General features: G+C 35.9%; 1 protein-coding gene across 4 annotated transcripts in view; it reads left to right on the forward strand.

Moving 5' to 3' along the window:
* BMPR1A (bone morphogenetic protein receptor type 1A) overlaps positions 1-25373 on the forward strand; it is an 87118-nt gene extending 61745 nt beyond the window's left edge. For all 4 annotated transcript variants that reach the window (XM_055721485.1, XM_055721484.1, XM_055721486.1 and 1 more), the window contains 10 exons: positions 7304-7466; positions 9333-9435; positions 10910-11009; positions 12149-12248; positions 13173-13317; positions 14073-14265; positions 14665-14962; positions 15742-15917; positions 16691-16821; positions 17897-25373. In XM_055721485.1, coding sequence (XP_055577460.1) covers positions 7304-7466; positions 9333-9435; positions 10910-11009; positions 12149-12248; positions 13173-13317; positions 14073-14265; positions 14665-14962; positions 15742-15917; positions 16691-16821; positions 17897-18022 — 1535 coding nt within the window. In that variant the 3' untranslated portion in view covers positions 18023-25373. The remainder of the gene's footprint in view (positions 1-7303; positions 7467-9332; positions 9436-10909; positions 11010-12148; positions 12249-13172; positions 13318-14072; positions 14266-14664; positions 14963-15741; positions 15918-16690; positions 16822-17896) is intronic.
* The last annotated feature ends 1151 nt before the right edge of the window (positions 25374-26524 follow it).

Here is a 26524-nt window from a genome sequence, read left to right on the forward strand (position 1 = left end):
GTGGGTTAAGCATTAGAACAGGCTTCCTGGAGAGGTTGCGCAATACCCTTCTGTAGACAGTCACTTTACCAGAATGACACTGAACAACCTGGTCTCATGTGCAAGTTGGACCTCGTTTGACCAGCTGGTGGTACCAGGTGACTTCCAGAGGTCTCTTCCACTCTAAAATAACTCTCGGACATAGCACTTTGCTGTGGAGCTTGTTCTACTAGTATTCAAGAAGTTTTGCTGTTTCTTGCAGAAGATACCAGCTGCTTCTCTTCAAGAGGCTGCTGGGAGCAATATACTTTGCTCTCTTTACTGAAGTTATAGTTTCCCCTTTGCATTAGTCAATATTCAGCACTTTACTCAAAGGCAATAGCAACTGAAGGAACAAATTTTTTTTCTCTCCAGATACAAACAGGAACAATAATACAAACTTACAGGTCTTACAGTGACTTTAAATTACATTAACTCCTTCCATGATCATATTTATTAATAAATGCTTCAATAAATAACTACTAAAAAATAATACAGGTAAAATAAGTTTAAGGACTGTGTAAAAAAATATGTTTTTTCAGCTTCTAAAGAAGAAATTGTCTTAGGAATATTTCTGACTTTCAAATCAATACTGAGTGAGTTCTGAAAGCCATGGGAAAGTTGCGCTTGCTGAAATGTTGTTGATTCTTTGATGCAAGTTGCCTAAAGGCTTGTCTTCAAACATGTGAAGTATGCTTGGTTTCTAGGGGTGGTGAGCAGAAAAAGTCAAGTCTTTCTACTTGTCCCTAAATTCATGGAAGAGTTGTGCTTGGGAGGAGGAAAGAATAAAGTTGATTAGTCTTCAAATGTTTGAAATTTTTATAGGAAAGAAGAAATCTAAAGTGAAAAGTCAAAAAAGTGGAAATTTCAAGTGGAAAATAGTTTCAATAGGAAAAATATATGCAGGATGTTAGAAAAATGCATCTTAAAGGAATCAGTAGAAGTGGAGAAGACACATTGTGAGGAATTGAAGAGAATGTGTGATTTACAGAAAAAGGAGGGAAAAGCAAGAGAAAGCAGAAACACACGGCATGTGTACTTTCAGTGACTGGCATCCAGCTTAATGGTTTGCTCTCTTGTTTTGGAGGCTTCTTGAAAAATGGTATGGTTTTCGGGGCTTACCAAGACCTGAGAGAATGATAACAAGTGTGTCTGTATATGTACGTGTATGTATACGCGCCATATTCCTTAATAGGTAACTTTAAAAAAACAAGTGGCTGCAGGTTTGATTAATGTGAAAATGTTCTTACAACAGCAGCAGAAACCAGACAATAATGTCATGGAATCGGTGAATGGTTGCCGTTTCTCAGGTTGGTACTATGGAGCAGGTGGACACAGTGGTTACCCTCTGGATTGTATCTTCTTTATGGTTTATGGGACTTTTTCACTTCTGTTGAGAAATGGTCGAAAATAATAAGCCTGGGTGGCAGACAGATTTAATAGCAAGCTTTTCAAGCAAAACATTTTTGTATTTCCTTTGTTGCTGTGGAAGGCCTTTGCAATATTTTTTAGACCTGTGACTTGGTCTGCATCTTCATCCACCTACTTTTGCTCATGTAAGGCAAGAGGTTGTCAGCATCATTGTAGTTGAGGACTGTGGTAAATGTGCTTTTGTTTTGCCACTAGTGCAGGTTTTAGTTCAGAGAACCAGTTTTACTACAGAGTGCTTTCTTTTTTTTTTTTTTTTTTTTTTTTTTTTTTTTTGCAATGCACTGAATTGATGAGCATAACCAATCAATCTATGGAATGGAGTACTTAATGTATACTTAAACACGTTCTCCTAAGTCTTGTATTTTTGTTACTGTCAGTTTACTGTGTGATGTAATGTTAGATGTGTGGTTCAGCACACCTTTGTGTTCTTTAGAGGCACCACAGAAGACCAGGGTTTTAATCCTTGTAAATTAGTTGACTAAAAAGTATTAATAGCATTCAATATGTATGAAGAAAGCTTTATTAAAAGTTAAATTTAAAAATAATTAATGTTACTATTAAATATTAAAATGAACTTATTAAAGTTGGCATTGTCATTGAACTGAAAAAATCTGTTGATTTGATTTCACTGTCATATTTAATTTTATTCAAAGGTTTGACGTAGAAAAGGAGATTACTTTCTTTTTTTAACTTTTATGCATTTTCTGAATTTCAAGTGAAATATTTACTGATTTTAAACATATAAACTAATCTGAGATTTAGAAAGTATTCTAAAATCTGCAGAAGGAACTTAGAGTCAGAAGCAGATTCATTCCTTGAGGAGCGTAGTTCTGTTTAGCTGTGATTTCCTCAATCACTACAACTGTTTTTAAAACACACAGGCAGCACACATGTGATGTTAAACATTTGTCTGATTAAAGTTATTTTAATGGATTATTAAAAGGTTATATTTTTCTTTATTATAATCTCACATTTAGTTTTAAGTAACTTACTCCTTAGGAGTCCATTTAATTTAAATTAGAATGCAGTGTACTTTTTTCTTAAAGTAAAATAAACGTAAAATTTTCTTGTCTCTGGCTCTTGTATTGAATACATACGAACAGAGAGCAGTCTTCAGAAGTGACTTTAGTGGGGAAGGGAAGTGGGAGCCTGGGGATTACTGGTTAGGAAGGTAGGGGGGCAGGGGCTGCCTGTCTGTTGAGCAATGGTGTAGCTGCTGGGAGAGCTGGAGGGTGGTAGAGAGATTTTAAAGGAGTAGTCTGGGAACCTGCTGTGATTTTTTAGGAACCAGTTCTTCTAGATGGAGCTACCTCTAACATGCCTGATCTTTGGAGATCACAGCCTTGATACATGAAAAGGCACTACAGGGAGAATTATGGATGAAACGCCAGACACAGAGCTCATAGAAGCATTTAAGATATTTGCACTCATTAAAAAGATTTTCCTGATTTTTTTTTTTAATTATTTTGTGTTTTAAGAAAAAGTCCTTTACTCGGGCTGTATCAGTTGTACCAAGGTTTAATTCACATAGCAGTACATGTTTGATCATTATGAAAGCTTGTGATAGGCAGAAAGGTGAAACGTCCTTGTTGGAGTGGATGTATTTGCAGTATCTGCATACTAAAGCAAGAAAAAGTAATTGAAAACTACCACATAAAATTTTCTGGGTATGTTTTTTTCATAGGGAAGGCATATCTAATGTAAAAAGCATTGGTACAAGTTTAATCTTTTATGAAAAGAGCCCAGTGTGGGCAAGCCCAGAGGGTCTGCTAGCCCCAGCATATACAGTTTTAGCACCAGCACGAAGGCAGGTGAAGGTGGTCTTCTGAAAAAGAATCCTTTAATTTAAATACTGAATTTATTGGGATTTACAAGCTTGGATCAGAATAGCTACAAAGAAATGCTGATAGTACTGTACTTCTGCTAGGAAAAATCCCTTTTAAGGGTAATGTGCTCCGGAATAAAAATGTTTTTATGTGGAACATCTATATTATGAATTCAGAAAGCTGTTGAACAACTTGAATGCTGTAGGCTGTTCGTTCTAGCATTGCAGCTTTATTTGTGGACGTAGAGGGGATACAGTTAAATTATAGGCATAATTTGGCTTTTGTATTTGTCTTCTTTCATTTACTGCTCTCTGTCTCTGCATTTCTTAGTAGGCCAATTTTTTTATGGGTTACAGAAATCTTTTCTTAGATCAGAAGAGTTAACGAAATTATATATGTATCCTGGCATTGAGTTGCAACCAAGTTAGCTCAGTTTTTAGTGCTGCTAACCCTTCACTGTCACGCACAGTACTTGTTAAAAATTATCCATATTAGTATTAGTATTTGAAGCCATGCTTTCAAGTAGACTTACGTAAGTTTCTAACCTCGTGGGATTTTTAATATACTGAGCTTCTTTAAAATACATTTTATAGTCTAACATATTTTCTGTGATTGAAAGAAGTAGTTATTTGAATAATTTATATTTTTCGATCAAGGGTTGGATATGATACACTGGCAGGCATTGTTTTATTTTATTAAAAAAAGTTTAATTTTAAATGGAAAGCCATTTAAATGTCTCCTTATCTGTAGCAGCTGTTAACACTTCTAGAAATTTAAAATTAATGCATTATGTATGGGACAATGTTGTGATGGGGCAAAGCAGAAGAGAAACTGGGAACTTGGAGGTCCCATCAGCTTGTTTCTATTTATCGTCTTATGCTGTGGTTGCGTGAGAAGAGAATGTACTATCACTCTGATATTTTATTGAATGTTGTTTGTTTTTGAAATGTGGTAAAATACATATTATAGAGCAGTTTGTATGTTTAAAGGTATATGATACTGTCATTCTCAAGCCTGGATAACAGGCTGAAACTGATCCACAGTCTTGAACAAGTCCTCCAGTGTGCAACAGTTCATTTGCTGCTACTGCGTATTATTTTGCCCCACCAGCCTTCTGCAATTTACGGGTAGAGGGTAGGAAATAATGAAGAAAGAAGCTTTGTTGTGCCTGAAATCTCTGGGTACTGTATTTTGGTGCAGACTTACTTCTTTTGAAGCTGTGTGTATTAATGCATAGCACTTACACCTTTGAAGGTTATGTTAAGATTTATATGTGTGTTCCTTAGCAGCACCGCAGAGCTGACAACTGCATGTCGTGGAAAAGAAGCCATTAATTACATCATCAACTACTGTAGTGTCACAAGATCCCTAAAACATGATCCTCTCTTTCTCTGTCCTGCTCCCAGAAGGAAGATAAAGAAGCGTGAATGGTTGAGAGATGGAGCTCTGAGGGTAGGGGATAAGGAGAACACTAGTGCAAGAAGGTCAGGTGGTGTCTGAAGCAAGATGGTCATTTAGGCATATCCTTCAGTCACTCTTGTTCATTTACCCAGTAGTTATTAACCAGGAAAAACAGCAATGAAACATTTTGTGGCCCTATTTGGATCTCAATCTGCCCTCTTAAAATGTCTCGAGAAATGCAAGCAAAGTCAGCTGTACAAAAGTCAAAGGTGCTGGTTCTTTGAAAATACAGTTATCTATTTCAGATGTTATTTGATGTGTTCTTCATAAGTCTTGTTACACAATCCATCATAATAAATTAAGAGGGAAAATGTATTTAATCTCAGTTTTAGTATAAAAGGTCTGTATACCTGTAGTCATGCTTCAGTGTTAGTTTACAAAGAATAATAGTGCTTATAAAGATCCAGACCTGCATAAAAATGTTGTACTTTTTCTTCTGACTTAGGAGAAGCTATGCTTTAAGGGTTCCTTGATTCTCTTCTAATGAATTGAAAAAATACCGCATTTGGTGCAGACGGTAGGAAGATGGACGTGTGACTGTGTGACATAAGTCATAAAGTATGCACACTTTTAACACGTGGAATGTCCCTGAAGAGAAAGGAGTTTTTCTAACATGAATTGGGAAAGATACCTTAGTAGTTCAACAAAATCAGAAGGAAGGACAGTATTTGTACATATGCAGTGGCTTTTCCTTTAAATATGAAGCAGAATTACCTGTTCTCTGAGCAGGTAAGGATCTCTTAAATGTGAATGCACAATGTTGTGTATCATCTGTAATACAATATTAAAATGAGCTTTCAGTTTATGCTGGGAAGAAATCTGGCAGAGAGAGAGAGAGAGAGGACAGATGGAGAGGAGCTGCAATTTCATACGTGCAGAGTTCCTTTTGGTTAAATTGGAAATACCGATTGCACAGGTAAACTCCTGTTGTTCTAGCACTGCACCTTCTTTCTTGCTATCAGTCTGTACATACCGGGAATATTTAACTCGGGCATTACTGAAGTACTGTTTGAAAGCTACGTTTCAGATAAAACATGGCTAAGTGATTTGAGGGTTTAGGTAGAGGGTGCTATACTTCCTTAAGATATACTCTTAGCTGTATCTGAAAAAGGCGCAGTTTCATTACTTTCAGAAATCTCTGAATTGGGTCAATGCACTGGGTGTACTGTATCAGATAAGGAAGTACGTAAGTCTGCTTTTTGGGGAGCAATAAGATGAAATTTCACAAATAACTTAATTGCACGTTGGGCTGTTTGATATAGTGGATGTTACAATAGATTGATACAGAGGGTGGTATCTACACAGGGGTTTAATCAAGCTTTTCTGCACATCTTTCAAGCAAGGTACAACATGAGAGCAATGTTCTCATTACAGCTAGTCTTAGGTGGGTTTGACAGGAAGCCACAAGAATCTGGTAAAAGAGACCATGAGTTTCCTGGTCAAAATTTTTTTTAAAAATTATTCTTAGATGAATTTCTATTGTGACTAAAATCTTTCTGAGAGGAACTGAGGTACTCCACCATTTTAATTATAACTGAATTTATAAAGGTTTCTATCAGTCCTAACACTGAGTCTTCCACAGAGACTTGCTGTAAATTGTGTCAGTGCAGGTGATAAGTTTGTTCACAGCTTTTCTAGCTTTATTTGGTTCACAGCTTGAGAAAGGTGATGGACAAAGAGATTTTATGTTGGTAAAATTACTTGTGATAATGCTGGAGGAGATGGGTGAAGATGTTCTCATCTCATATAGTAGTCAGAAAGCATATTCAAAATGAGGCATGTTTTATTTATTCATGTGTTTAATTTTTTTTTCTGGATGTTCTTTGATAAGAAGAAAACCGATGAAATTTTTCTTCTGAATGCCTATGTTCACAAAAGCACTTTAATAACACGAACTAGGACAAATGATGCTGAGCTCTCCTATTCTTGAGAAACTGAGGGCTACTTGGAACGCAATTTAGCCCTATTTTTATTCTGTGAAAGCTTGTTTGTGTGGATGTTCATGTCATTTACTGAAATTTAATTTGCAAACAAGATTTACTTTAGCTCTGTTTTGAAGTACTAATGCATACAGAGATCAAAAAAGCCAAGAGATTTTGGAGTTATTACTGCTCTTCTATGACACTGTGAATCCATAAAAAATGACTTCAGAAAATTAGAAAATTGCATATTAAGTACATTCAGTCATGCATAAAATTATACTGTTGTGGTTATCAAGCGGTCAGCATTTTGGTTTTCTAAACACATGAATGAGAAAGGCTTTCTTCAGAAAATCCTTACCGGTTACCTCACTGCTTTCCTGCCCCACCTCAAAGAGGGAAAATATCCTCTTTCTGTTTATATTGATTATGGTTGGAATATCTGCTGTCAAGGTTTGAGCTATAGGTATTTCTAGAATAATATTGTTAACTCCAGTGTCTACCATAATCTTGGGAGAGAGAGGTTCTTATGTCTTGTGTAGTTCAATTATTTGTTAATGTCATTATCCTATTGTCATGTTTTGCTTGTAAAGCTTTTGAACAGTTATTGGACATGCAAAAATATTTTGTGTTTTTTCAAATGTCCAGGTCAAGATCCAGACAGCATGCTTCATGGCACAGGAATGAAGACAAATCCTGACCAAAAGAAACAAGCAAATGGAGTAACACTCGCTCCAGAGGACACGTTACCTTTTCTTAAGTGCTACTGCTCAGGACATTGTCCAGATGATGCTATTAATAACACATGCATGTAAGTACTGCACACAGGGTAGAAGAGACTCTTTGAAGAGGCTCATTTTTGCTCGTGAGAGCGCAGACTATCTCTGGAGTGCTGACTGGTTCTGTCAGGTGATTTGACCATAGCTGATTAGAAACTCACTGGTTCTGTGGAGAGCTGAGCACTAAAACCCATGGTCATCTGTATGTAAACAGTACTGCTTTCACCGTACTTGGAACTATTTGCAAATGGTCATTCCGTGCCCAGCGACTGCTTTGAAGGACTGAGGTTTTCAGTAACCTGTAGCATTTTATAACTGAGTATTAAATGACCCAAGTCTAAACCGGATATAACCGTCCGCTTGCTTAGTCTAATACTTCTTCACGTAGTAGTCAAAGGTAGTGTTGGCAACGTAGCCATTTACTACTTGTTGCATATTCATTAGTTGTAGAGTGTGAGGGAAATGCGGGAAAAAAAGAAAAGCCTCTGAACACGCAGGGACAGGAGAGGGTAGTTTTAACTTCCATAGCCTTAAGAAGCCTAACAGATTCATGCACTGATTATGTGTTTGCTTAAGATGTTTTTTTTCATGTCTTTAAATGCCCTCGTTTTTCCTTTTTTCTGTTCATTTGCAGTTCCATGTTTTAAGGCCCTTCTGTTTTCCTTAAGAATTAATACGAAGATACGTAATAGAAAACATATTATTGCTGCTTCAATTTGAGTCTTCACTTTAACACATAATATTAAGCCTCTCTAAAGCTGTCACTTGGCAGATAAAGCAGTTTTTGTGGAACCTAAGGAGGTGGAATAAACACTATCTTTTTCAATTTAAACATAGGTAGTATTTTACAAACAGTTTTGCACTTAGAAAATGTTTAGTTAGGACCCGGTATTTTGTCTTTCCAGTCCTTTGGTATTTATTTGTTGTTTTTTATCGCCCTCTGGTGTTTGCAGTGACTAGAGGCCTTACTAATTTTTTTGCCTCTGAACTATTGGCTGTATGGATCATTATTCTGATAATAAAACTGTCAAGAGAGTTAACAAAACTTATGCAGTGTATTCTGTGGCATTATGCTTCCAAAATCTGCATTTCTTTAATTCATTTAAATAAAAAAATTTTGGCAAACAAAAATATTTCTATATTTGTTTCCCACAGTATTTCTGTTGAGGGAATGAATGAATGTTGATTAACTTAATAAAATCTTAATTTTACAGGTTTTGAAAGCACAGACCTACCACTGTGAATTGGTTTGGGAATCCTTACAAATATTGTTGACATTTTCATGTAGTGTAGAAATCAAAGCATTAGTTTTAAAGGGATAATGGGGAATTGAAGTGTTGGTTTTTTTGAAAGAATATAATTCATTTGTTACTGTCAACTTCAGAAAGTGGGCTTTGGGGGTTTTTTTGTTTGTTTTGCTCTCAAGGCCGAATATTTGTGGGAAAAGTGTAGCTGAGTTTTTTACCTTGGAATAGCCACCTTTCACATACTGGGACTTCAGGAGTTTATCATTGCAGTTTCAAGAACAGACACACAACTGAATTCATTATTTTTTTTTATAGCCTATGAAATTGTAGTCAGTAAGCCTTTTTTGGTTACATCTCTTTTACAGCGACCTCAGTTGTTTCTAAACAACTGCAGGTGTGGTTGGTTACAAGCAATCTTGAAAAGGGGAGTGAGGAAGTAGAAGGCAGAATATTCAGGAGAAAACATCTCTACAGTATTCTATTTGAAAATACTGTGGGGGTCTTTTGTTCTCAAACTGTATGGTAACCACTGTGTTGAAGATATTTTCTAGATATTGCCATTCTGGTATTCTTAAGAGGTTCATGTTCAACTAATGCTGCACGTTAAACGACAAACATGCTGGTAAAGCACAAGTGATATGTTTATTCCAGAACTAATGGGCATTGCTTTGCTATCATTGAGGAAGATGAACATGGAGAACCCACACTTGCTTCTGGCTGCATGAAGTATGAAGGTTCAGACTTCCAGTGCAAGGTAAAATAAATGAGATATCATTAAAATTTAAGATCTCCATAGGAATTATGTAGGGAAACTGCAAAAGCAGTTTTAATCTTTGTAGTTTACAACTGCAGTCACAGAATTTTGTATGTTGCCGTTTACTGCTGAGGAGAATGGGACTGAACAGTCGTGAGTGAGTAGTGGCAGAAAGGACACTTAATGGTGTTTCAACAAAGATTGTAATAGAATCCTAACTTGTTGGAGTTCTCTGTAAGTATTTGTAAGCCACTGACAAAATGAACAGAGGACATCAACCTTTTCTGTCAGCTGTTTTCTCCATCAAAGAGAATTTTACTCAGATCAACTAGGTTAACTATAGTTTATGGTTTAATACAGAAGTTCTTGGTTGTTTTAATTTTGAATTTCTTGTTTTCTTCAGTTCATTTGATAGCAGAGCATAATCATAAGCAGTTGTCTTCACAGATTATGCAAGAGCTCCGTTAAACTGTGTGTATGTGTTCATGAAACTTTATCAAATGTGTGTTTTCCTGTCCAACATACAATTTTTTTTTTTCCTTTCTAGAAGCTATGTATCATTAATTGCATTAATATAACTTGCTTGTGATCTAAAGGGGTATAATTAAGCAGACTGCTGCCTTTAGAACTTTATCTGTTACAAAATTTGAAACTGAAAACTCAGTTAAAGCAAGGATTTGTTTAGAAGACAGGTATATAGCACTAGTTGGGCAAGTGGATATTGCCTTGGAAGACTGGATTTTGATTTTTCTTTACATTAGACAAAGCTTTCAGAGGTGATCACCAGCTGGATTGCTTCTCACGCTCCCCCAAAATACTATCACTGTTTTAGGTACTCAGTTTTAAATCTCTGTATAACGTAGCTGTCAGTAGCACTGCTTTTTGGAAGCACTGTTGACTTCAGCTTACAGCTGTGAATGTTCAGGGTTACTGCAAGTCAGACCTGAGGTGTCATGATGACCTCCTGAAATTGTTCTTGTATTTATATTAGTGTCTCACTTATAGATTAATTTTCATGCCCCTCCGTCTTTTAAGTGGTGTTCTGAAGATGTTTTTGAAGCAAACAGTACGGCTATGATGAGTGCAAAAGAAAAACTTTCAAAGGGGTTGGGTTTTTTTTGTCTTAAGAGCGGTATTTATTTAACATACTATTAACTGCTTTTGACCAAGCTTAAATTTTTTGTGATGTATGAAATAGCAACTTAAGTAGGAACCATATATTTCTGTGCACCAAGTAAAAAAATGTTTCATGAAAATAAAATGTGAACATAGAACATATGCACCCAAAGGGATTAGATGATACCTGTCTGCCACTGTGAAGTGATCCCACATGTTAAATGGTGAGGTTGCACTGTTTTTGAAAATAAAGTAGCTTGAATTTTTGTCTGTGCTGTAGCGTATCCGTAGCATCACCTGTCCCTGTCCCAGCTGATCACTTCAAAATCTGAATGCTTACTCCATTTTCCTTCAACAGGACTCACCTAAAGCACAGCTGCGTCGAACAATTGAGTGCTGTCGGACTGATTTTTGCAATCAGGATTTACAACCAACATTACCACCACTTGATAGCACAGGTAAACAGCTCCTAGATGTTCACACTGCTGCTCATAAATGCTATGTAGATTCTGTTCTTCCTGATCAACAGATACAAATAAGAAGAAAATGGAATTACAGTATTGGACAGTTCTGGGTTTTTTTCTTACCAAGTAATTTTGATACAGAGCTCTGTATGACACTTCATACTGTATTTCCAGTTTTCCTTTTCTGCTACTTCCAGGTTAATCTTTTCCTCCATCAGTCAATTGTGGTATTTTTTTTCTTTTGCTCACTTTGCTCGTATCTTGATCTGCATGTGATCTTTCATCTGCCTTTATCCTGTTTCCACAGCCTGTTTCTTAACATGTGTTTCTTAATCTCTGCTGTGCTTTTGCTGTGATGAATGTATCTTTAAAAAAAAAGTATTCTGACATTGTTATCTACTGTAAATTTGTTCTCTTCTTTCTGTTGTTCCCAGTGAACATAGCTTATAGTTTCATATGCTTACTCATCTTACACATTCATGGCTAGACAAGTTGTACTGGTTTAACTGTTCAACTGTTGCTTAATACTTTCTCAGAATCTTACTGCTGTAAATCCTTCATTTCTATTTGTAAGAACAAACTGACAAGAGTCAACCAAAACAACTCCCAAAATATCAAGGTCGATCTTTTTTTTGTGTGTGTGTGTCATTCAAATGAAATTCTCTCTGCTTTTCTGGTGTAAATATTTGCTTTCATACTAAAACAGTAGAAATTTTGTGTAATTTCGTATGAACTGATATGTTGTACACATTAGCTGTCTTGCTTGTTTCTGACGTTTTGCAAGTGGCTTCACTTACTGTCATAGAATTACAGACTGGTTAAGGGTTGGGCAGGACTTCTGGAGGTCATCTGATCTAACCCCTCTGCTCAAGCAGGACCATGTCCACATGGCTTTTGAATATCTCCAAGGAGGGAGATTCCACTCCTTGGCCAACCTGTGCCAGTGCTTGATTGCCCTCACAGTGAAGAAGTATTTCCCGATGTTCAAACAAAACCTCGTATGTTTCTGTTTGTGCACATTCATGAACACAGGATATGAAAATGTATCCAACTAAACTGTTTACAATAGATGTTTAATTAATAGACTTTGGAAACTTTCCTTTTTTCTTCTTTTTTTTTTTTTTTTTAAATAGATGGGCTTTTTGATGGCAGCATTCGTTGGATGGCAGTGTTGATTTCTATGGCAGTCTGCATAATTGTCATGATCGTCTTATTTAGCTGCTTTTGTTACAAGTAAGGAAAGCACCTTCTTTATTGGCAATATCTTTAATTTCCCAAAAGAGTGTAGACAGAACAGTAATTTTCTAAATGTACTCAGATAATCGTATGCATTTCTGACAAAAACAGAGGGGAAGTGAAACCGTTGTAATTTAATTTAACGTTTTTGTGGATAGCATTTTGCATTGCTAGGTGAAATGAAATGTGCACAGCATAAAATTTAAGTGTATTTGGTCCTTTCCTCTGGCTACAAAGTGTTTACAGTTTGCTAAGCTACATGTAACTTTTATGCTATAGCAGTAAACCGGAATATCTTGATGGTTTGTATGGTTTTGGATCTACAGGCACTTTTGATAATTAAATTCCATCTACTTCTGAGATTTACCTTTGTAAAGTGCTTTTGCAAATGTAAATCGACAGGGATGTGTTTTATAACTTTTTCTTTTTCTGCTGTGTTCCAAAACGAAATAATTAACCAGCTGAGCTATGGCAATTCATGCGGATGCAGTTTGACATTATGCTGCTTCTGTCAGCTCCAGCCCTGTGCTGCAGGTGATCATTGTTCTAGCAGTTTCAGCAGAAACGTGCATGTGTCAGCCTCATCTGCCATGGTTCAAGGTTCAGTCTGTTAGATTAAACCAAAACCAGCGGTGTTATTCTAGTAACGCTGGCCATGAGCTGAGTATTAAAAAAGGTTGTTTTCCACCTGACTCATCATAAACTCACATGCCTCTACAAGCATTACAACAACTTGTTAATATTAAAAAACTATGCAAGTTACACTTCTGAAAGAAAAAAAGAGATACAGTAAAATCTGATAATTTTTTTTCTTTTGAGAAAACTTGCACATTTAAATAACTTTTTTCCTAGCCTAATTTACTACATATTTTGAAGAATGTGTTTTGGAGTTCAGCTTAACTTCTCCTGCTGCTTTTGCAGGCATTACTGTAAGTCGATGGCAAAGAGGCACTGTTACAATCGTGACCTGGAACAAGATGAAGCATTTATTCCAGCTGGGGAGTCATTAAAAGACCTTATTGACCAGTCACAGAGTTCTGGGAGTGGATCAGGACTACCGTTGTTGGTAAATCATAAAGTTTTTTCTTTGCTGAACTCTCCAGCGTGTACAAAGTTTGGTTTGTACCTTATGCCTAGAACAAAGCAGTTTATCCATATGGTATGCTAATTATTTTATAAGCAATTACTGTGAATGATACAGTACAAATTAAACATATAAAAAAGCCTGTCTTCATGTAATTAACTAAAATGAAGCACAAAATTAGATGGTATGTTAGGAAATCTGTTGGCATCAGCAAAATGTAAAGAAAATTCAGAGCCTGCAGACATTAAGATAAAAATGCAATAAATGGATCATACAAGTATTGAATTGAACAAATTCAAAGATATTTTTTCTTAGTATCCACTGTCCAATAAAACAGATTTGCTTTTTATTTGCTGACCGTTGTTCATAATTTTTTATTCACCTTCCTATATAATACTTGCATAAAAATTAGCCAGTGAGACATATAACTACAATTGTTTATAAAAGAAACAAATATGATGCAAGAGAATGCATCTGAATTAAACAAGAAGTTGAGCTGATTTAACCTTTTTGGGTTTGCTATACAATTCTTCCTTGGAGGCAGCAATAATGAGTTTAAATTGGGAACAGAGGAAAATAATACAGAACGAATTTTACAATGGGATCAAAATTCAAAGCAGTCCAAGCTTGAGAAGCAGCTTGTCCAGGTACTTTTAGTTAATCGCTGGGTTTCCCTTCTCCACCTTACCCTCACTCTTTTTTGGTTGGGGGTTTTTTTTTTTCCTCTTCTTCCCTAGGTTCAGCGTACAATTGCCAAACAAATTCAGATGGTGAGGCAAGTCGGAAAAGGACGATATGGTGAAGTGTGGATGGGAAAATGGAGGGGTGAAAAAGTCGCAGTGAAAGTGTTTTTCACTACAGAAGAAGCCAGTTGGTTCCGAGAAACAGAGATTTACCAAACTGTTTTAATGCGTCATGAAAACATCCTTGGTAAGGAAGCAGTAAATTATTTGGCTACTGGAGGGCTTGTGTGAGGGTGAAGGAAGGGGGAAGTTCATAGTGGGTGGCTTGAGGGGTGTATGGAAGCTTCTATGGAATAACCAGATGGTTGTCCCTTAACATATGCTAATAAAATGTTCTTGAGAGGGTGGAATTTTGCTGCTGTTGGGTGGAAGCATGTCTGCAATCTTTTTGCTGCAAGACTGAAATAGTAACTTCATGTTTACTTGAAATCTGAGCTTTTACATGATCAGTTTTCGTAAGGGGAACAAGTATCTTCTGATACAGTCCAGGACAATATAGCTTTAGGAATTCCTACTAAATCTGTTGCATAAAAAAAAAAAAAATCTATGTACAAATAAGTTGTAACTTTGTTCATGTATTTCATAGGTTTCATAGCTGCAGATATTAAAGGCACTGGCTCCTGGACACAGCTTTACTTGATTACAGATTATCATGAAAATGGATCATTGTATGATTTCCTGAAATGCACTACGCTAGACAACAGGGCTCTCCTCAAACTGGCGTATTCTGCTGCATGTGGTCTGTGCCATCTACACACGGAAATTTATGGGACACAAGGCAAGCCTGCTATTGCACACAGAGACCTGAAGAGTAAAAATATCTTGATAAAGAAAAATGGAACCTGCTGCATTGCAGACTTGGGTCTTGCAGTCAAGTTTAACAGGTAGATGAACAAATCCCCTGTAACAGGAAAACTTGTTATGCTTTTTTTTTTTTAATATACACAGATATCCTTTCTAAAAGGAAGACAGAATCATTTAGTTGCATGCTTTCAGTTTTTTTCAGTTTTGAGAGTAAAATGCTGTTATTCCTTTGAATGCTGGTCAGCACTGAGGTGAAAATAGGTTATTGAGAGACAATGAGAAGACTTCTTGTGGGAAATAAGTAGTTTTGTAGAGGAGAGGAAGAGGAGACAAACTCATTTGTTATTCAAACTGGCCTTTCATAGTAATTGCTATCATGTAGTTTCATTATAAATTCTGTCACAGAACATTTGAACAGTGTAAAGGGAGTAAAACTTAATTGAAGAACACTGTATTAATATTATTGAATACTTTTTTTTTTAGTTCAATGGGGCGGAGAATTGTGTTCTGCTACAGTAGAACTTGAAAGAAAGTGTAAGCCTTTGCAGATAATTTTCTGAGTTGTTACCAAATATACTCATCTTTATAGTGGTTTTTCATTTAAATTTTTTTTAATATGTGTTTTCAATGTCTTGCAAAAGCAGCAGCGAACTGTCAACTTCCATACTCACTATCATTTGTCTAGCTAATCTTTTTCAGGGAGGTATAATGTATTGCAAACATGGTATTGAGAGGGAAATAAAAGAAGGAATTTGATTTGTAAATAGGAGCTTGTAGTGTAGTGATTGCACCATATGGGATTTCATACCACGTCTTGCAACAGCCCACAATTTGCTAACTTCCTAATGTTTTCATATAGTGACACAAATGAAGTTGATGTTCCCTTGAATACGAGAGTGGGAACAAAACGTTACATGGCTCCAGAGGTCCTAGATGAAAGCCTGAATAAAAACCATTTCCAACCATACATCATGGCTGACATCTACAGTTTTGGGCTGATCATTTGGGAAATGGCTCGGCGCTGCGTCACAGGAGGTAAACTTTTAAATATTCTGTGTAAAATCTACCAGGCCCTTGTCTCACTTTAACAATGCTTCACCAGGAAATAATACAACAAGCCTGCTATATCAACAGATTTGTGTTCTTTAAAAGCAGTAATAACAATCTGTCCAGAGTACAGCTTGAAAAATCACTGAACTAAACCTTTTTGACTGTTACAATTAAGCACCTCAGGCTTTTTTTTCCCTTGCTCAAAAAGCAGAGTGCCTGGTCTGGGAGAAATAGTGGGATGCAGATGTGTTTCACCCCTGTGCTGTTAATAAAACTTTTAGAATGTAATTGATAAGACGATATTATTTTGTTATACTTACTTGCATTTTTGGTGTCATTCAGTTTTCTGCTTACATATATTTTTGTGACTCATCCTTCCTATTCTTTCATTCTTCTTTTGTGACCTTGCAGATCTTTACTTGTATTCTCCTCTTCTTCCATCATATGCTTTCTCTGTTTCTTTGTAGCATGTAGTAGATTAAAAGATGTCATAATCTGTGTTGGGTATCAAAGTCAAAGTGACTGCGGGGAATTATTGTAGCTATTAAACTTAATATTCATAATATCAGAGCTTTTCTGGTAAATGTCTTGATTGTTATTGTGAAGTTTTTGAATTTTTATCACAGTATAGCAGTGTGGTGAGTTTGCCTTGGCACAAAATTGAGTTAATTTTTGCTTCTGGCTAAGGAAATCTGAGAGTAGATATATAGATTATTATTTTTTTTTAATGGTTCTTGATCTTACACAATTATCTGCAGGTATTGTTGAAGAGTATCAGTTGCCATATTATGACATGGTGCCAAATGATCCATCCTATGAAGACATGAGAGAAGTGGTGTGTGTCAAACGCCTACGCCCAGTAGTATCGAATAGATGGAATAGTGATGAAGTGAGTATGCTGAAAGGAAAAAATAATTCAGTTTGTTCATTAACATGGAAGGGTATTTTTGTTTAATAAATACTAAACCATTGTGAAGTAGGGACTACATTCAGACATTCTAATATTTTGAAAACCTCACAGCAACAATAGGAAAAAGATGTTTGAAAACAATGCAAAATACTGTATTTTTTATATATCTTCTCTGATCTGAGGGGAAGATACTTCTAAGCAGCCATCTAAGTGTATGAATACTGCTGTAATTGAGATTTTCTTTTTAGATAGTGGACCAGTTGTCAGAGTTTTGATTGAAGCTAAAACATAAATGAGTTTTTAATTGGTTTTATTAGTCTTAATGTATATAGCATATTGATTTGTGGCATAAGGTAGTTTATGGAATATGAAGCAATTTCTTTGTGTTTGTATATGTCCTTTTTTTCTTCTTTTTTTCTTTTTTACTGGTACATACCAGGGCAAGCCATGATGCAACTAAAATATTAAATTTAAATGTGTTTTTAAAGGGGCATAGCTTGAACACAGTAAATAAGATGTAACTTTCACATGGCAAGCTAGATATGCCATATTCTGTCTTCCCCACATCCTTGATTTCTTTTAAGAATCCCCAGTTTTTTCCATATTATTTTTTGACTGCTGAGAGAACTTTTGTCATGTCTTTGTTTTCAGTGGAAAAGTTCTTTACAGTTTTTCTGCCTTACATGTGGAGATTTTTATGCTCATAGCTACCATTATAGCTATCATTTTTGTATCACTGTCCTTGAGTTTTAATGATAAGTTCCGGTAATGCATCTTTGTGAAACTGAAGAAACACTTCAGCTGGTTCCAGCTGCTCTAATACTAGGCAGTGAAGGGGAGTAAAAAGGTTTGGGACATGGCTGTTGTTTTTTTTGGGTTTTGTTTGTTGTTGTTGGTCTGTTTATAATAGTTCTCTGTCAGCATCTGTGCAGAAAATGTAGAAGTCACGCATTCTGCAGTTTAGTTCTATAATTTGGGCTTGCAGTGAACCAAAATTACACACCTCAGATCTGTCAGTTGTTACAATACTGTTCCTTTGTTTTTTATTTTACAGTGTTTAAGAGCAATATTGAAATTAATGTCTGAATGCTGGGCTCATAATCCTGCCTCGAGGCTCACTGCCTTAAGGATCAAGAAGACACTTGCCAAGATGGTGGAATCACAAGATGTAAAGATTTGACATAGTAAATTGACATTGGAGAGCAAAGCTGGACTCCTAGATCTTTTCACTCAAAACATGGGTGAGACCTATGTGGAAAGAGGAAATAACTGAGATTCAGTGTATTTTCTCAGCACACTTCTACAGGCTGCTAATGAAATCTTTCAGTACTTCATAGACTGTAATACTGAGAGCCTCTATACACTACATGCTACGTATATGGACAGCCTTGATAAAATACACGTTTTGGTTTTTTTTTTTTGAGCTGCAATGAGACTTCAGTCATACTTAGTGAGTCTCCAGTAAAACTCTGGGTACTGAATTGAATGTTCAGATTACAGTGCTTTCTGTGAAAGCCTAACAAGCTATATGGATTCAACAGAGATGGAGAATATAAGCTTTTTTTTTTGCCTTCTACCTGATAAAACCTAGTCAGTCCATACCAAGTTTTTGTGAAACAGCCTGTAGGTTATGAATCTGTTTGTAATACTACTCAGTTTTAACAGTTCTTTATGCCTTTATGTGTGTGCCAGGATAATTTGCTGTCATTTGGAATAGATAAGAAACCATTTAAATGAACAAAGTTTTTATGGTCAGGGCTCCATGCATTCTGTTGCTCCACCATCAAAGATTTGCTACAGAATTTACACCCTGCCATTAAGTTATCTTCCACAATCTCAGTTTTAATTTTATTTCTATTCTTGTTTTGGTCACAAGGAGAACTGCAAAAATGTGAACCATTAATAAATTCAGGAATGCCTACCTAAGTCTGTAAAAAGCTTGAAAAACCTCTTTTAGAGGTATAGACTGCCTTGGCCATCTCCCTTACAGTCTAGTGGGCTCCATGATTGGATGACTATGAAATCTGGCATATTTTTCAAATTGCCACATTCAACCAGCCTTTTTGCTGTAGAGCACTTTGTATCTTAACAGAAAGACCATTGATGATGTGATTCGCCTTTCTACTTTATTGGGACTCACTGGTAGGTGTCTTGTCATGCTCTGAACTTTTTTCCATACAGGAGGGAATCAGTCAGCTGTAGGAGCATGCTTTTCATCATTTCATAAAATTAAGCAGAAAAGTTTTGAAAGGCTTGGGAGCAAGTCTAATTTACAGACGCAAAAGAGGGGAGGCAGGAAGTGCAGGCCAGGCACTCAGAAGATTAGAGAATACGGTAAAGGACAAGACCAGGAGGACTGAATATGTGAACCGGTGAAGGTAAGATCCACAACATGCAGAAGATTTTGAGCTGGCTTGCCCTGACGTAAAGACGGGAGGCCACATCTGTGGGCCGCTTAGTAGACAGTTAAAAAATTCAAGGTTTCAGACAAGGTAAATCAGTGGGTGTTTTATGGTCCTTTTAAGCACATTTGGAAGAAATGGCATTGAAAGATAATTCATGAAGATTAAGTTAGTTAACATAATTGCAAAATTTGGTCTCACTGTGCCAACTATTTGGCATGCACAGGAAACGGTATTTGCCTCCTTTTCTCCACTGATACAGACAAGTTGGTTGAAAGCCAAAACCCCTCCATGAGGTTACTGTAGGGCAGAATTAAGTGATTTATAACTCCTTTGGCACTTCTACTTTGAAGTTAGAAAATAGTACCATAAGTCAAGTTGAAGCTTCAAATGCGTGAATCATCTGAAGAATGAACACACAGTATTGGAACCATTGAACCTATTTGATAATTTAAGTGCCTATAACTTTGTACTGTAAATCTTGTTCTAGATAACTTTAAAAAGGGAAGTTATTTATACAGTGTGTTTTGTGCTTTAGTAAAAAAACCCACCTAGTCTTAGGTACATGTGTATAATTAGATACATGCACACATACACACATATGCCATAGTCAAGATTTGAAGAAAAAAGTTAGGAATAATATTAAAATTGATTAAAAAATGTTAAAACTTCAGAATGATTTATGCCAGATTATTTGTTGTGTTAAAATATGTACATGGAGATTGTTTTGATATGTGTTTAAATTTCCCTTGAAACTGATAGAAAACAATGTAATACAGAACTAATGTGATTTGTGAACAATTACAACCTTCTAATGTTTGGTATTTGTTGTTTTAATTCTGTAGTTCACATAATGTAAATGGTCAGGCAAAAGATTGCAGTATTTTTATTTTCTATTGTGATGTACAGACTTTATTTAACAGTTCTGCATATTTTATAGAAAACTAGCTATTTCAAGGGACATTTCTTTTTTTAAAAAAAATAAAGTCATTACTTTTGTTCAGTAATGCCTTTAAGTATTAATATGTATTCTGGCTGGGAAGATCATAGGTGTGTCAACTATGGTTTTAACTTATTTGAAAACAGCAAGAGATACCTAATATTGTGCCACAATCCTCATGATAAAGGGCTTTTTAAAAAAAGTTTCTCCGTCCATCGCCAAGAAATGTATGATGAATTTGAAACTGTTAATCATGTCTTCGCACATAATTTTTGCACAGGTAGTTGGAAAATATTTGGTATGAGCCAAAAAAAGTAAGGGATAAGCTTTGTTTTTTTCCTTCTTCAGGATTTTTATCAATAAGAAGGAAGAATGTTTATGTAGGTACCCTTCTATAGCTTAAACTTTCAGAGCATGGAGGTCTATTTAAGTTAACCCATTCCTGTTAAGAATATTTTTCTATTTCTTTTAGAAGTTGCCACAGCATTATTAGCTGTAAACTTGTTTTGTGAATTTTTAAAGTAATTTTTCCCAAGTTTTCAGGAAGCCACTGTTGGAAGTGGGAATGTTGATAATTTGCAATTATTCACTTATTTTCTTCTCCATTTTTTTTTAGGCATTTGCAAGACAATAGGATGATGATACTTGATAGGCCTCTTAAGACCTAAATTGATTTACGTATTCAATTTAACACAGAAGTAGTGAGCTGACTGCTGCAAAGACTATCTTTGAGAGAAAAAAAATATTTTCACCTTAAGCTTAATCTTAATTTTTCAGCACTTCGTTTATTAGGTTCATACTCAAACATACCAAGTTTATGCAGTTTTCATTGTCCTGAACAGGAGCTGCTAGGTCTTTAGTATTCCTTGGTTCCCTGGTACTCAAAAAAAATTATCACTAAAGGATCTGGTTGCATAAAGCACTTGAGCACATATCTGCATTCCATGCAAAGTCATTCACTGTTTGGAGCCTAAGCACATCTATACTGATACTTCAACAATTATTTGGGGAAAAAGAACCCCAACTTTGCTTAAAGCTAACACATTCATTTTAATATAATTAAGCATACTTAGTGCAGAATTTAAAGCTAAGTTGTTGCTTTATGCAATACCGTAAAGTTCAGAAGCCTTTAAGGTCAGGGAGGGTAATAGGATTCTTCTGTTGGAGTGTGATTAATCTTATTTTGTTGGTCAAAATTTTAAGTATTTGTCATCAAAAAAAAAATCCCCCCAAATGTGTTTTAATTCCTTTATTATTATCAATACAAAAATAAAAAGTGTGGAAAGTATCTTGGGGAGTATCAAGACTGTGCCTTGGAAGTTCTTAAACACTTATATATGGAGGGGGGTGGGGTGGGTTTGTGTTTATTTAACCTGGTCTATGTGACTTCAGTTAGGTGGAAAATAATTTGAGTCATTTATGTAATTCTTACTGTTACAGCAACTGAAAGGAAAGTTCTTGCATTCCTGGTATCTTGTAAACTCCACAAGAAACTTATATCCCTATAGGAAAATGTAGGCTTACATTTTGAGTTTATTCTGTTTTACTCAATACATACTTTTTTCCTCAGTTTTACTCAAGAAACTGACTGTTTTCCCAATATCCATCACTTTTCCCCAATTATTTTCTTAATCAGTCCATTTTGAGGTATTAAATAAAATGTAAAATTAACATTTTACATTACCTCCGCAGTAGTCTGGAATCAAATTTTAGATCTTGATCTAAATGACCATTTGAATGTGTTTATAAAACAAATAATTTGGATAAATTTCATCTACTCTTATCTTCACAGACTATTTTAACAGTCTAAAATGTTTGAAAAGCAAAGATATTAAGTTAAAAACTATTATTTTGCTATTGCAGATATTTTTAAAGGAAAGTTACGTGCTCAGCTTCTGTCAGATATTAGAATGATTTAGCTCTTCCTCATTCTTCTCACAGTGTCTCTGAAGTCAAGCCTTTATCCAGTGCCCACAGTCTTTTCCAAACTGGGGTCATGCCTAATAACGGCACGACACAATGCTTTATGAAGCCATGGTATATTAGCCTTGGTTGGTATAGCAGAAGTGGAGTGCACATTACTTCTAATTTTTAACAAATCTCATGTAATTGTTGCTTTGTAATATTTTACCATTTAATGCGATTATAGAAGCCCACATCATGTAGTGACATTTGTGCTCTGACATACCGTGCCCAAAATGAAATGTACTATATTGTATACAAGAAGAATAAATAACATTGTAGTTAACCTAGAGAAGATGTAAATAAAATATGAAAGAAGAGTGGAACAAGACAAATGGTCACACTCTTGTGTGTGTTATATGCCAGAAGTGTAGAATACTCCTTTAAAAATGTAACACACTAATGTATTTTGTACAGCATCTGCTTTAGAAGGTGCCTTATTGAGTTTACCATGAATTGCTTGTTCTGTACACAGATTATGTCCAATGTATCATTTTTAAGTAAATAACCTTATTTTAGTACATATTAGTAATGTGTTTTGTTACTATAAGATTTTGCCTTAAGAATGTAATGACTTGGAAATCATAATACTGTAACTAAATAATTCCCTACTTTTTAATACCTCGTTTGTTTTTTCTTTTCCCACAGTCTTTGAATAATTGAATAATGATGACTTCTACTGTGCGATGGTGTTAATTACTTGGTGCTCTGTATTCCTTGGACTACATTTGGGCACAATAGTAAAACCAATGTTTCCTTCTCCTGATTTTTATCCCTGTCTTGCAGGAAAGCCAGAACCAAGTAAAAATAGAGTAATTATTGTATTTGAATATACACAAGTTCGCTACATGTTGGTTTTATGCATATAAACTTGCATCAAGCTTATCAAGTAAAAAGAGAAGAAATAAAGGGGTGGGAGATTCAGTAAAGTTTTTGTTCCTTCTGTGAACAGCATTCTTTTTGTGTAGTGGTATCCAAATTAAGAGATTTGAGTTAATATGCTGATATGCTGTTGGCTGCAAAATTATGCAGGTGCTTCTGTATAGCCTACTAAATTCACTGTGTTGTGATTCGAGCAAATGAAGACCCATCAAGGGGATATCTCATCTTGTGAGTACACAATGCTACAAAATCTCAGAATTTTCTCATTGTAGAAATTTATTGGCCGCTACTCTTCACAGAGTTCACTTTTATTTACAAGGACCAATAAGTAAGACCAGTTTTTATTCTACTTTGTCCTTTTAGCGGGAATAATTTTAGCTTTAAAGATAGTTTTTTACAGTAGCTGAAAGTTTTCGATACCTGGGTATCATATATATAGGCTGTTATTGGTGTGTTACAAACATAATAGTAACACCTGTTTTTCCCCTGTAAAGTCATGTGCTGGATTTTGCAATAGAGTTCTGGGAAGTACAGTGGAAGACTAGACTGTCTCAACGCTGTTTTTTCCTTAATACGTAATACCAGGAAATTATACTGCACAAAGATTTGGTCTCCTTATAATTAGTACCTTGGCAAAGTAAACTTTTTCTTACTGTTGTGATTATCGTGTGCTTTGGAATATCGCCACTGATTACACTGATCATGGCTGGATTGAAAACTAGGATTTTTATATTGGCATTACAGGAGGACATAATGAAAATACCATGGGTAACTGAAACTTTTTGCACCATTCTTGACCAGCATGCCTGCCCCCACCCTCCAGTGTTGCTTCTTGAAATGACCACAGGATGGTGCCATATCCTACATCTTGAAAAAACTGAAGCAGGTGATAAGAGAAAATAAGTTCTGTGTGCTAATAATAAATATCAAAATGTTATCATTTATATGTGATTGGTTTTGGCCTCTACATAAGAAATGCTACTGATGAGCTTGCATCAGTCTCTTAGAACTGAAAGAGCTATACCCAGTGACATGTCTAAAAACCCCACATGTATGTTTTGTGTGCAAGCCAAAAAGCATACCAAGTAGTTGGTGAATTGAATCACAAGCTTTTAAATAAGTTGCAGAAGTATCACTAATTGCCTATAGGATTAGATGTAATTAATTTCATTAATCCCTTCTGCAGTTTTATCTTTGCCTTTCCTAAAAATACCACTTCAGTCTTTTCTTGCTGATGTTAATGTAGTAAGTCAATACCAGTTGTGAATCTGAGCCGTGAAAGGACCGCTGCTGTGGGCTGACCACCTCGTGAATCTGGTTTGAGAGGGGTGACCACCATGGACTTCAGAGACTGGATTGACGTGGGTATTTGAAATTATTTCAGATGCATCTGACAGCAGAATTCAGGCATTGATGGATGCATAGAAAGTAAAATCGTTTATATAGATTGGGTACTTGCATTCTGAGTAAGGAAGGAGATCATCTTGTAATGGAAAAGAAAAAATTAGGAGACTTTAAAAAAATTTAAAATGCTGTAAGGTGTCAATATTCATAAAGCGGTGAAGGTTTCAGTAATGAAATAATTACATGAAGGCATTAAGATGCACAGCTTTTTTTATGTTTTTATAAAGCTTAGTGGTTTGATCTTGAAATCCAGAAGCCTGAACTATTAGCAGTGTTCTCTGGCAGATTTCTGAGAAGTACTGAGAGAAGGTGGAAGCTTTCTTTTTTCTTGTTAAAATGTGAGGTTTACATTGATGGTATATATATCTCTGTCTTGAACTGAGCATGCGTATTTCTGTGCCTATTGGTGCTTGGCTGAAACTGCCATCAGGCCTGCTAATCTGGTTGATCGGCTATGAGTTACACCGGAGCAACTTGTCTGCTCTTACAGACAACTCTCTTTTCCTAATGCCTATGATCAGCTTCCGTTTGTTTATCATGTTTGAAAACTCCCCTATTCTTAATCCACTGAGCTAACCAGTAGCTATTTTTTAAATTGTCAATTAATCATCCTTGTATCATTGTCCTCTTGCCACTTTTGTGGCAAATTTTTCTTTCCTCTAGGTCCTGATCTGGAGTCTGCCGTCCCTTCATTAAAATAATTTCCTGTCATCTGTTGTCTAAAAATGCAGGTCATGGTGATGTGGTTGTGTTAATCTTACCATAAAAACCCAACAAACAGTGCCACCACCAAACAAACAAACAAACAAAACAAAAAAAAGCAAGCAACAAAACAATTTTTTGGGGTGTTTTAAAGAAATTTATACCAGTAGTCAAATAGTTGGCTTCTATTTGAGAGTTGATTTAGATGAAAATTTACTAAAAAGCTGATGTATTCATTTTTTAAAAAAAAAAACAAACAAAAAAACCCACAAGCCAGTAGCTTAATCATCTTTCTTTTGTGGCTTGAGAAGGAGGTCAGGCTTCCTGACTTATGCAGCCAATAGAATGTTTTAACCCATTATCCTTTATTAATTTTTTGCTTCATAGTCTAAAAATGAGTCTTCCAGCCAAGTGTGTCGTCTTTGAATATGCAGGTGGCTAATTTAAGCACATATTTGAAGAAGACAAGTATGAAAATGCCTTCATGTTAATACTGTGTTCACTCTGGAGTCAATGATCTCTGCACTTGCCCGGCTGATTTGTCAACAAAAGTAAACTCTGGTAAGCACAAGGATACCAAACCTTTAAAAGTCCTGTCTGGATGAACTGCTATCCTACTTTTACTACCTACCAAATCCTTTTCCAAGTAGCTGTATGGGTTTTGTTCCAGTGGAAGCTTTCTGTCAAAGCTTTAAAACAAGCAAAGCATTTTTGAATATATATGTGTGTGTGTCCCCTGTCTGTATTGAATTGTGGAACTCAGCTGGTAGGTGCAAAATTGGTATGCACTAAAGATGGGATGTTTCTTTGAGCTACCCTGACCTAGGCAGCATGTTTGGCTTGGCACTGCAGAATGCTGCCACCACGAAAGTCCGTAACTGGAGGACCACTGGTAAAAACGTCTGGGTCCACCCCAGTATAGTATCTTTATACTCAAAGAACCCAGTCTTACAATGTGATGCTTTTCTTCCTTTTTCACATTTTACCTCTTGAATTTTTTCTTCTTTTTCTTCACTCATATTTGAGCAGTCTGTGGGATAGAAGAAGACACTGAGCTTGTGGGCACTTTGTGCTGCCTGCCACAGAGCAGTGCAAGATGTGGCTTCATGCTAGATGAATGGGGAGACCTGGCCCGTTAATCTCATACGAAAATCAGCACTTGTTAGGAGTAGATGTGAGATCATTTTTAGTTGTTTGCTTTGTTGGATTTTTCAGGATGGAGAAGAACAATCTTTTCAGCAAATCAGTAGCTGAAACTGCTTTGTAGCTATTTCAGAGGATGCATGTTGTCTGCTTGTCAAGGTGATGTCTTAAGTGCAATCTGTATTTGTACCGATGTGGTTTATTAACAAATTTGTAGTTTAGTGTTGATTAGAATACAGGTAGGTGG

Source organism: Falco cherrug, chromosome 9 (genome assembly GCF_023634085.1).
Source record: "Falco cherrug isolate bFalChe1 chromosome 9, bFalChe1.pri, whole genome shotgun sequence".
Classification (NCBI taxonomy): Eukaryota; Metazoa; Chordata; class Aves; order Falconiformes; family Falconidae; genus Falco; species Falco cherrug.